This window comes from Lontra canadensis, unplaced genomic scaffold (assembly GCF_010015895.1).
Source record: "Lontra canadensis isolate GAN:19392208 unplaced genomic scaffold, GSC_riverotter_1.0 scaffold56, whole genome shotgun sequence".
In the NCBI taxonomy this organism is placed as follows: domain Eukaryota; kingdom Metazoa; phylum Chordata; class Mammalia; order Carnivora; family Mustelidae; genus Lontra; species Lontra canadensis.
Window position 1 is genome coordinate 3,352,629 of NW_022631050.1, and position 11,851 is coordinate 3,364,479.

Sequence of the window (11,851 nt, forward strand, 5' to 3'; positions counted from 1 at the left end):
AAACCCAATGCCCATAGTTACGCTTGCCTTATTTTACATACTGTAGATAAACATCCCTTCTGTGGTCCAGTTAATGAGTTTTTCACATTTTTGTGCTTATTGGTGATTTTCCTGTTTAAGATGGCCTTCAAGCCCAGTGAAAAGCTGCCTAATGTTCCTGAACACAAGAGGCTGTAATGTAATGATCGGAGTTAGTGCTGGCTCTAAGTTTAACGTTAATGAATCAACATAAGGTGTCTTTCTAAGTAAAGACAAGGTTAAATATTGACTGGCTGATAAAAACGACCCAGAGGTTCAGAGGAAACCTTTATTTCCCCTATGAACACATGGTTCAGTATTTGCTCATTTCAGTGTTCTCAGTTAATTTCATAAAACATTACTATTTTGAAAAACAGTGTACCTTCATATCCCTTATCCCTAGAAATAACTAGAGATATTTATTCTACATAGAAGCCATGGCTGCGTTAAGCTGGTGCTTTCTCCTGCTCTAAATCATAACAAGTAGACTTAATCAGATTTTAAGGAAATGGTGGAAAAGTAAAGAACAGATATAACCCAAATCTGAAGTGCCAGTAAACATTCCAACACCAAACAGGATTACTGCCACTAATCTTAACTGACCTTGAGAGTCATGTATTCTCCATTAATAAGAACTTTTAAGATGGTAAAGTTCAGATGATAGGTAGTATGACTTACCATCTTAGAGCTAATGATAATATTCCTGCTACAGGCCACAGACTTTTACTTCAGATGTCTTCACATGTCCTCTGGTTCATATCCTTCTATATTTTATGTTAGACCAATAGTCTCAGCCACTTAGCATAAATGTTATTTAAATATGACTTAAATTCTCTCAATAGTCCATGCTGAATGTTTTCCATAAATGACAGCATATCAGTTTTTAGTTTTGCTAATTATGTTTAAGCTTGATAACAAATGCAACAACTTACATTAAAAAACCCTCAATTATTTATAAACTTTAAGTGCTAGTTCAATACAATGTAAATACTTCTTGATTAGAAACAAGGCCTCTGCTGTCAAATCTTACACTGTTAACAGTTTTTAATGTATTAAATCTAAGTTCTGTCAATTATATATAGATAGGGATATAGTTCTGTTTCTTAACGTCAAAGCTGTGGCTAAACTCACATTTATTTTTTTAATTTTTTTTTAAAGATTTTATTTTTATTTATTTGACAGACCGAGATCACAAGTAGGCAGAGAGGCAGGCAGAGAGCGAGGAGGAGGGAGGCTCCCCGCTGAGCAGAGAGCCCAATGTGGGGCCTGATCCCAGGATCCTGGGATCATGACCTGAGCTGAAGGCAGAGGCTTTAGCCCACTGAGCCACCCAGGCGCCCCTAAACTCACTTTTAAATTTAAGGTTCCAAGCAGTGGGGTTGATTTTCTGAACTTTGAGCTGCCTTTTCTCCCAATAAGATGAATCCCTCCTATAACAACCTGTGTACATTCCATCATAGGATCACACTGTATTTTAATTACCAGTTTTTCAGTGTATCATTAGATTCGGGGCTCCTTCCAAAGCCAGAGAAGGTCTATTTCTATTCAAATGGTATCTATCTATCTATAATAACTGAATGTTAAATCCAGATATTCTATATGTGATTTAAAATCCTCACATTCAAAGAAAAAACTTCTACCAGTCCTTTGCTTTAGTTTGTACTAAATCATTTTTAAAATTTGTAGCTTTGAGGCATTTTATTATAAAAAGCTAACACTCATATACATAAACTAACAAGAACTTAAAATTCATCACACATTTACTTCATTTTTTAGCTTGACCTTCTAGTAAATCTTTAGCTTCATTGATTTTGGCTGCTATATAAGGAGATCCTCCTATGAAGAAAGAGAAAAAAGGAATAGTTTTAATATGGCTTCTCAATTTCTGCTTGGTGAAAACCTATTGTTTCAAGGATCCCTACTGCTTATCTGGGAGGTGGAATTAGCAGAAATAGTATTTTGACTTTTTAAAATAACCATGACATAGCAACCACGGGACCAAATTGTAATATATTTGGCCAATGGGAAATGAATTCACATGAAGATTTCCACATAAATGGCACTTTTAAAAACTTAACTGATAGAATTTTTAAAAAAACCCACATATGTGACCTTGAAATAGTATAAGTTACTATTTATGAGGATTAGAAGTAGTAAATGAACATGAATTTATTGTACCATATTACTTTGAAAACATGGTTCTCAGAGGTTTCTGAACTTTGTTGGAAAGACCCCACTCTATTTCTGTCCTTCACAGTTTTTCTCTGTTCCTGTTAATGTGCCTTCATGATACCTATGGGTGCTATCCTACTACTCTGCTGGAGCACTGATTCTCAAGATGTAGTTCTCAGAGCAGGAAGCATCAACATCCCAGTAAGAAAATATACCTTTATAGGCTCCACACTAAATGTAAATCAGAAGCCCTCCAACAGAAGCTAAATTTTGTAAAGGGGACTAATGCAGTCTGATACCAAACAATCACAGCCATGTTTAAACTCCAAACATTCTTAATGAAGGGCCTATCCTTTTTTGAGCAGTGGAACGTGGATTTTAGGTCTGTAGTTTTTGTATTCCTAGTAATTTTTTGCTTTCAACACCGCCAAGTCTGCTTAGAAATGGATCAGAAACAAATCTTAGGGGTTTCTAAACAGGTAACCTCTAGTTCAAAGGTCTAAATGGACAGAAAAAACCTAAACTTTTAGTTTCCTTAACTGAAACTTAACATTTCCTTTAATAATATAGACCCCCCCCAACCAAAAACTGCAATATTGATAGTATTTAAACTAGTAGAAGTCATTTTATCATTATTGCAGATCTGAAAATAGTAATGCTTATCACTACTTTAAAATTACAGTGGTTACTAGGTAAGCTTATTATTCATAAATTTCTCACTCAGGATTTATTCCTTTAAGACACTGGAAAATGGATGGATCCAGCCTAGGCAACAGTGCTCACAAAGAGATTTAGGCATTTCCTTTGGAATAGCCAAGAATTAAGTTATTCCACTAGTTAACAGTCACTTAAAAACATGTACAAGAATTTAATGACTACTTACCCTTGTCTGGGTGATTTAAAAGCATAATTCGTCGATGAGCATCTCTTATTTTTCCTTTATTGGCAGTAGGACTAATTTAAAAAGAAAAGGGTAGAGTTTACTTCTGGATCACATCAAAAAATTGTACACAAAGGCTAATTAAAGTGACTGTGAAACAAGTCAACGTCGACACAACACTATGAAAAGTGGTTTAGGAACCTCTTCCTAACCTATAAGGATGATGAATCTTCTGAATGAGGGCACTAAATAGCTCCTTAGCAAAAAGGGTCTTTTTTTTTTTTTTTTTTTTTAAGATTTTATTTGAGAGCGAAGGAGAGCACAAGAGGGATGAAGGGAAGGAGCAAAGAGGAAGCAGCAGACTCCTTAGGGGGCAGGGAGCCCGAACTGGGGCTTGATCATGACCTGAGCCAAGGCAGACACTTAATCGACTAAGCCACCCAGGTGCCCCAAATAGGGCATTCTTAAAAAATTAGTTGAGGGCCACCTGGGTGGCTCAGTTGGTTAAGTTTCTGGCTTAACGATTTTTACCATGATCTTGGTGTTCTGGGGTAGAGCACCGCCCTGGGCTCTGAGCTTAGCACGGAGTCTGCTACTTCTCCCTCTGCTCCTCCCCACCCTCATGCGTGCGCTCTCTCTCTCACTCAAAATAATAGTGGACTTTTTAAAAGGAAAGCATGTTTAAGTATCTGGAAATGGAGATTTTCACTACAAAAAAATGTTATAACAACATTGTGCACTGCTAATATTGGTTTAAAAGCCTATCTTTCAGTGAATTAAAAAGTGCTTATGTGCCAGTGTGCCTTCTCATTGGACATTGTAGGGAGTGTTTAGATCTTAAAATGTATGTAACACTTTTATGACTGTTAATAAAAGGTCTTTTTATATTTGCTCATAGTTCTAGAGTTGTAGAAAAATGTTACAAATATTAGAAATTATTTACCTTATGCCTAGTATTAATGCTGCTTCTCGTTTTGTCATTTTGGGTTCAAACCCACCTCTATAATAGCCACCACTGAAGGCCTGAAAGAAGAAATGCATTCATAAAAATAGATTAGAATAAATAAAATTGCTAAAAGTGTTGAAAATGTTCTTAGCAGAAAAATTTAGACATTTCAGAGAACCTTAACTACAACTCTTGCAGCAGCATTTTAGCTTTGTAAGTAGCAACAAGTATCTTAATGATCATTAAACATCCATTTTTCTTTCCCCAGAAGAACCATCTTAAAAATGTAAGACAAAAGAACAGTGTGCTTCAAAGCCAGTTCTGGGAATAAAGTTAGCTGTGTTATTAGATAAAAATTTGATCTAAGAGGGGCACCTTGAGGCTTAGTTGGTTAAGCATCTGCCTTCGGCTCAGGTCATGATCCCAGAGTCCCAGGATGGAGGCCAGCATCAGGCTCTCTACTTAGCGGGGAGTCTGCTTCTCCCTCTGACCCTCCCCTCTTTTGTGCTCTCTTAAATAAAGTCTTTAAAATATCATTTAAAAAATCTGATCTGAGGGCCGCCTGAGTGGCTCAGCTGATTAAGGATGGCCTTTGGCTCAGGTTGTGATCCCAGGGTCCTGGGATCAAGTCCCACATTGGGCTCCTGCTCAGTGGGGAGCCTATTTCTCCCTCTGCCTGCTATTCCACCTGCTTGTGCTCAATCTTTCTGTGTTAAAAAAAAAAAAAAAATTTAAGAATATGATTGTATGTTAGAAAAACAAGTGCTTTAAGAAAAGGATTTGGAGATCTTTTCAGGTGAGATGTTCAAGGGTATTTTGATGGTAAAGGTTAACTACTAAAACAAGACTTTAAGATATGTATTGAGAAGATCAGGCTACCAGCTCTGCTGACCTGTTACATCAGAAATCATATTGGTAAAATCTACCATCACCCTATTCTGTCATATTCAGTCACAAGAATAAAAATAAGTACTGAACAAGCTGTTACAGCCAAACATCACATCCACTCGTACTCTATAGTCTACTTAACTCCAGTAGTAGGTACTTTATAGCCTACTTAACTCCAGCTACCCAAGAATCTTATTAGGTAGTGCCAGGGCCGCACAGTTAAGATGGATCACTTCAGATGCCTAGATCACTCCATGTTTGTCATGCAGAGCAGATAAGGCAAGTATTTGGACAAATGATGAGGTTAATAGTATCTAAACAATAAAGTGATAGTAACTTTCATGATACTGGAATTGTTAGTACCTCAGCCCCAAATCTGTCATATAAAACATTTGATTTTTGAGGATAACATTACAAAGCTCAGAACGTCTAAACCCATTTTGTGGGAAGCAAGAGAAGGGACCCAAAGTGATCTCTTAAAACTTCATGGATATTTGGAAATTTACCCTCTTCAAGTGTGACTCTAGGCTTCAAACACAGGCAGCAAAGAATTAGCAAAAATTTTTAGTAAGTCTTACAGATTTTGGTAGACTCTGAAAAACTTGTTTCACTTGAGGCTCCATATGTTTCATGGCTTGCAAAACATAACGGCCTAAAAACAAAAGCAATAAAATAATTAAAAAATCTTCAACCTCCCCTACTTCATTTCCATTCCCAAATCATAAACAAACCTGCAAATCCTGCAGCAGCAATGGTCAGTCCAACTGCTACCACTGTACTTGCCTGGTAAGGGGAAGCAGAGTAAGTAATTGACTTCTGGAATTCTCACCCTTCCCTATCATACCCATTGTCCCATCCCAAACTCTTTAAGTTTTATTTCAAAGGGAAAAACAACTTATAGGGAGAAAATAGTCTGCCCATCATCCTTTAAAAGGACTGCAACTTTTATCTCCAACTCATTGTAAAGTATGGATTTTCACTGTTAAAGATAAGAGCGAGAGGATTTGTTTAATTTACTTTTACAACAGTGAAGATGACGACTACCATCCCTTTAAAAACCTCTTTCACCTCAGGGCAGATGAAGCTACATTAATGTTCAATCAAGAACAATGGAAAAAAAGTTACCGCTAGCGAACTATTTAAAGTCACTGCAGTATGTTGACAACATGTTTCACCGTTAAACGTGGGCTTACCTAGAAGACTAGCTTTTCACAGCGCCTCTGGCACTGTGTCGTCTCACCCTCACTGTACGGAAGCCCAAATGTATTCAGGAATCGAGAAAAGATGTGCCGGCAAGGGCCAAGGAGAAAGAGCGAAGCAGAGAAGGTACTGTGAGCTGTGTCAAGGGAAGGGCAAGTATAATCAAATGCGTTTCTACTAATCACTAAACCACGGGGAAGACGAACCAGGGACTGGAGTCCCCTGCAGAAGAGCCATGTAAGAACCTAAAGGCCCTCAAGGATTGTGTCCTGGAGGGGTGTGGCTCTCTGGGCCCTACATCTGCAGCCAACAGTCGCAGCGCGGACACAACCTCGGCTCCCCTCCTCCGAGGTCGCGACATGAGATTGAGTCCTGGGCCTGAGATTGCTAAGGAGACCAGAAGGGCGACTCACCATGGCTCTGGCTTGGCTCCCCGGCCTCCACCGAGAGTGCGGTTCATCCCAGCCCCAAGGCCGCAGCCACCAATTTCCACTCCTCCAACAGACAGCAACGCGGCCACCACCAACAGATACAAACCGCCCAGACACTGAAGCCCCCGGAAATACGGCAGTAGAGGCCGCAAAAAGGTCGGAAAACTGTCGTAAAAACGGGGCCGCAGCGGGCCAGAGGGGAAAGGGCGTTCAAGCAGTGGGCAGGTGCAGAAAACGACTTCAGATTGGTTGGTGGGTGGGCGGATCGCCTACTTATCTGGGCTCCCAGCTGGTGCCTCTGTGTGTTTTGCCCTTTGCTACCGGAATGAAGGTGTTTGGAAATTCCTGTGGGGAAAGGTATTGGTGCAGAAGGGCGAAAACAAATACTGTGTAGCCTTACTCAGAACGCGTTCCGAGCCCACATTTCCCCTCCCCTCACTTTTCAGCACTTGCATTCGCCTTTTATTTTGTTTATAACTGACAGGGGTAATGAATATCCTTAAAAATGCCGTAACAGTTACACCGTGAAGCGAAATAAATACGTGGCAAGCCAGTATGGCAGACGAGAATATGTCCCAGAAAACCAAACTACAAACCAAAATGTGTTTAAGGGGTGCTCGGTAGCATTCTCTTAACTTCAAAGAATTTTAATTTGTGACTTGGCAGGACCTTGTGTAAATATTTAGGGTTTTGTAGAATGGAATTATCACTTCAAAGTCCGTTAATATTCTGATCATGGGATTCCCAAATCCCCCACAACTGAAAAATGCTGTTTAAAATTTCGCTTCCTCTCCCCCAAAACTAGGGTTTGGTGTTGCCATTACAGGGTATTAGTTTCATATATCCCTCCATAAATGCTTGAGAAGAGGAAAGTAATGGAGACATTAATGGAAGTTTAACAATGTTTGGATGATCAAGTAAGTTTGGAGTTGCTTTCCACTTAGAACTTACAAAGTATTAGCAATCGGTTTACACTGCAATGAAATTCTGCTTTGATGAGCTGGCTGCATATTAGACAAGTATGCAAATTTGCTGGCTTTGTTTTACCCATCTGTAAAAAGATTCTGCATTTGGGTCTTTAAGAATTCTAGCCCTGAAATTTTTTAATGTAATTTATTGTCAACCAAAATTTCTTATGTAAAGAATTTTTATTATGTATACTACAGCACATAGCTTGCCTGAGGAACAGGTTAACATACAGAAGCCCAGTCTTAGGAAACCAAGGATAGGCAATGTAGGGAGACACTTGAAATGGATAGGGCTGTTTGTGGAGGCAAGTCAAAATAGATGTACAACCTAGTTCTTTCACTAGGGTTGTATGACTTTGGATAAGTTATTTCTGACTCTGAGTTTTCTCATGTGTAAAACAAAGGTAATGACGACTACCTCACCAAATTTTTGTGAGGATAGAGAATTATGTACATGGTATACTCTGCATGTCATTATCACTTAGTGTGTTGGCCATTATTATTATGAGGCATGTTGAAGTACAAATTGGTGTGCAGAGGCCCTTCCAATTCTCATACCTCACTCATGGTTGTAAGTCTGATAATCTTCTCCCTTCCCACTAAGGACTTGGAAGGAAGCTATAAAAGTAATCTTTTGAAATTTCCACAAACTGATGAATGGATAATCATTCATTGCTTCTTCTAGCTTCTGATGACTGCCAGCATTCCTTGACTTGTGACGCATCACTTCAATCTTCAAGGAAGGTCAGTATCTTGAAATCACTCTCTACTCATATTGGCTTTCTTTGTGTATAGATTCTCCCCTTCCTCCCTTTTAAAGGATACATATAATTGGATTTAATCCTATAATCCTATAATTCCAGATAATCTCCACATCTCAAAATCCTTAACTTAATCATAGCTGCAAAGACGTTGCTGTATAAGATATCATTTACAGGGGCACCTGCGTGGCTCAGTGGGTTAAAGCCTCTGCCTTCAGCTCAGGTCATGTTCCCATGGTCCTGGGATTGAGCCCCACATCAGGCTCTCCTCAGCAGGGAGCCTGCTTCCTCCTCTCTCTGCCTGCCTCTCTGCCTATGTGTGATCTCTGTCAAATAAAATCTTTTTTTAAAAAAGAGAGCTATCCTTTACAGATTCCTGATTTTAGGACCTGATCTTTTGGGTGGCTTTTATTTAGCCTACTACAGAGAGTAAGAAAAGACAAAAGAGAGAACTTGTGGGATAAGAGAATGAGAAAGGACTCGGCTCAATTTCTTCTCCCAAATTTGCCAGTCAGGTAAATCACTTCTTGGGGAGGAATAAGTGAGAGGTGAGAGTACAGAGAAGTGTTCTTGATTGTGCCCTTCAAATACTTCTTGACCATGACTCTTAGTAAGAAATACATTTTATATTGTGACCCAGAGAACAAATACATACTTGGACACACACACACACACACACACACACAGAAACACACACATATGCACACCAAATACACATTGAATTTAGTGTGTATTTATTTGTTTATTGTTACTTTTTTATGACTAGCACATTTTTTATGTGCTTGAAAGGCAAACATAGTTTAGGGCGTACAGCGAGAAAGTGATAAAGGTTCTCCAATAGAGAAGCAACTACACCAAAGATTTATAGTAATAGGTACAATCTATTCAGACCTCTTAAATAGGAATATGAAAGAATCTTCGAAAGGAAACAAATCCTATATAATTTCGGGGACAGAACAGAAGCCTTTTCAGGTTAGGAGGACTTGACATCGCTAAGTCACTTTCTGCATTGATGCTATATTGCCTTCTTCACCTTTCTTTCTTGGTAATCAATTTATATTCTGGGACAGCTCAGTGGAGTAGCTCATTAATATGTATCCATAGAGCTTTGAATCTTAAGTGCTATGTTCTATCACTAATAAGAATCCAAATATCCGTAAGATCATTCTTAGATGGGTATAGCCATGAATTCCCACGACCCCTTAGCCTGAAATGAAAATGACACTCTCAAATTGGTTTAAATTGTTATGCACAATCAAAAGTGATTGTTAGAGATGATCTCTCAGAGTGATTTAACCTATCATTACTTTTATTTATTTTAAAAAAGATTTTATTTATTTATTTATCAGAGAGAGAGAGAGAGCTCTAGCACAGGCAGGCAAAGTGGCAGTCAGAGGAAGAGGGAGAAGCAGACTCTTGGCTGAGCAAGGAGCCCCATGCGGGACTCCATCTCAGGACCCTGGGATCATGACCTGAGCTAAAGGCAGTCGTTTAACCCCCTGAGCCACCCAGGTGTCCCTAACCTATCATTACTTTTAGACCTGTATTAAAAAAAGCAAATGAGGGGCACCTGGGTGGCTCAGTCAGTTAAGGGCCTGCCTTGGACTCAGGTCATGATCCCAGAGTCCTGGGATCCTGGATCCAGCCCCTCAGCAGACTCCCAGCAGGGAGTCCCTGCTTCTCCTTCGCCCTCTGCCATGCCCCGTACTTGTGCTCACTTGCTGTCAAATAAATAAAGAATCTTTAAAAAATGAGTAAAAAAACCCCCAGTGAATGACTTGAATAGAACCTGAAAGAAAATGACATGACACGAGAAACTATGGGACTACTTAGAATATTAGTAGAGCTGCAAATATCTTTAGAGAAAAGCCTCCTTTAGATAAAAGCCTCCTCCATTTTGTTAAAACATACTGCTCTGATCCATTCAGAGCTGATGAGTTTGCTGAAACCAGAGGGGATTCAGGAATCTAGGTAGTCTCCTGCTTTCTGCAAGTCCAAAGCAAACTGCTCTGTCTTCATGTCTTGCATTTTGAGCCCTCAAATAACTGCTCTGTGAAGTTAACAATGTCAGAATTCTGATTTGCGTTTCTTGTTCTAAGATATTGTTGGCAAATAGTTTGTGCTTTTCCTTTCTTTTTAAGAATATGAAATGAATGTTTAATTCAGCATAGAAAAAATGGAACAAATGTTCAATAAAAGAATAGTTACATAATTTGTTTCCTCCTCTGTAAAGTCAAAGTAATACTAGTGCTTCATTGTATTAAGAATGAAGTTAGATAATATGTGTAAAGCATATAGTATCTAAATAACATAACTGCTCAGAGAGCATACTATTTTTACTTCAGCTTTTCTCCTCAACCCTGTATTCTCTAATTTAGCTCTTCCCAGCTCAGGTCAAAGTTCTCTAACCTGGCCCCACAATTTTAGAGAGTCTCATTATTCTTTCAGTTATAGGCTCCAATGAGATGAGGTTATTCTGTCAACCCAATAGATACCGAGGAAATATATTCCTCTAGGCACCTGGGTGGCTCAGTTAGTTAAGCATCTGCCTTTGGCTTAAGTCATGATCCCAGCGGGCTGGCGGGGAGCCTGCTTCCTCCTCTCCCTCTGCCTGCTGCTCTCCTTGGTTGTGCTCTCTCCCTCTGTCAAATAAACAAATAAAATCCTTAAAAAAAAAAAAAGGAAATATATTCCTCTGTGTCGTATTTCTCACAAAGATGAGTTCTGCTGCATTGTTTTGTTTTTCTGATGGCCCTGAATCCATCTTCAGCTACAAATTACCAACTCTAAGGAATTAGGGCTGCTTGGCCTACGTGCCTGATTTGTCCCTTTTTCTTTTGATGGCTACTTTGTCCAAGTTTTCATTCACTTCCTCTCCCTTGGGATTCATTCACTTCCTCTCCCTTGGGATTGTGCTTTTCTTTTTTGTCCTCTCAAAGAATACTTAACATCAGAGTTTATTTTTCAAGGATTAAAAAAAGTCAAGTTTTCTCACAGATTGTTAAGTGATAGTTTGTCGTGCCAATGGCTAAGCCTTGAGATAACCAAGAGACAAATTTCTTAAAACACAATATGTTACAGATGCTTTCTTGCAGTTTTAAAATACAGCCTTCTAAGACTCCATATTCAATCCAGTGGGTTCCAAAATGATCTAAAATGGTTCAGTTCAGTTGGAAGTAGATGTTGGGTACTATAGTCAGTTCTTCTTCTTCTTCTTTTTTTAATATTTTATTTATTTGACACAGAGAGAAACAGCCAGCGAGGGAACACAAGCAGTGAGATTGGGAGAGGGAGAAGCAGGCTTCCTACTGAGCTGGAAGCCTGGTACAGGCCTCGATCCCAGGACCCTGGGATTATGACCTGAGCCGAAGGCAGACACTTAACGACTGAGCCACCCAGGTACCCCTAGAGTCTTTTCTAAGATAACCAAACGGAGAAAAATTATTAAAACTTTATGACTAGATCTGGTCTTAGACTTTTTGGTAAGTTCACTTAAAATAATAGGATTGTTGCACGTGGCAAGCAAACAGAACTTCTGATAAGCTATATGTCAGAAATCTTGGATGGATTTGAGAAAAAAGGCAAAC

The 11,851-nt window shown here is 39.1% G+C and overlaps 1 protein-coding gene across 2 annotated transcripts; it reads right to left on the reverse strand.

The window, feature by feature from the left end:
- Positions 1–1,697: 1,697 nt before the first annotated feature.
- Positions 1,698–6,649, reverse strand: DNAJC19 (DnaJ heat shock protein family (Hsp40) member C19). 2 transcript variants are annotated; one of them, XM_032875428.1, is made up of 6 exons: positions 6,518–6,649; positions 5,636–5,687; positions 5,483–5,556; positions 4,014–4,093; positions 3,074–3,144; positions 1,698–1,854 (listed from the first exon to the last, which is right to left on the reverse strand). In XM_032875428.1, exons 1-6 carry the CDS (start codon positions 6,518–6,520, stop codon positions 1,784–1,786), a joined length of 351 nt encoding a protein of 116 aa, XP_032731319.1. In that variant the 5' UTR covers positions 6,521–6,649; the 3' UTR covers positions 1,698–1,783. The 2 variants fall into 2 exon arrangements, with proteins under 2 accessions (XP_032731319.1, XP_032731320.1); XM_032875429.1 differs by lacking the exon at positions 5,636–5,687 and having other exon boundaries at positions 6,518–6,646.
- Positions 6,650–11,851: the final 5,202 nt, after the last annotated feature.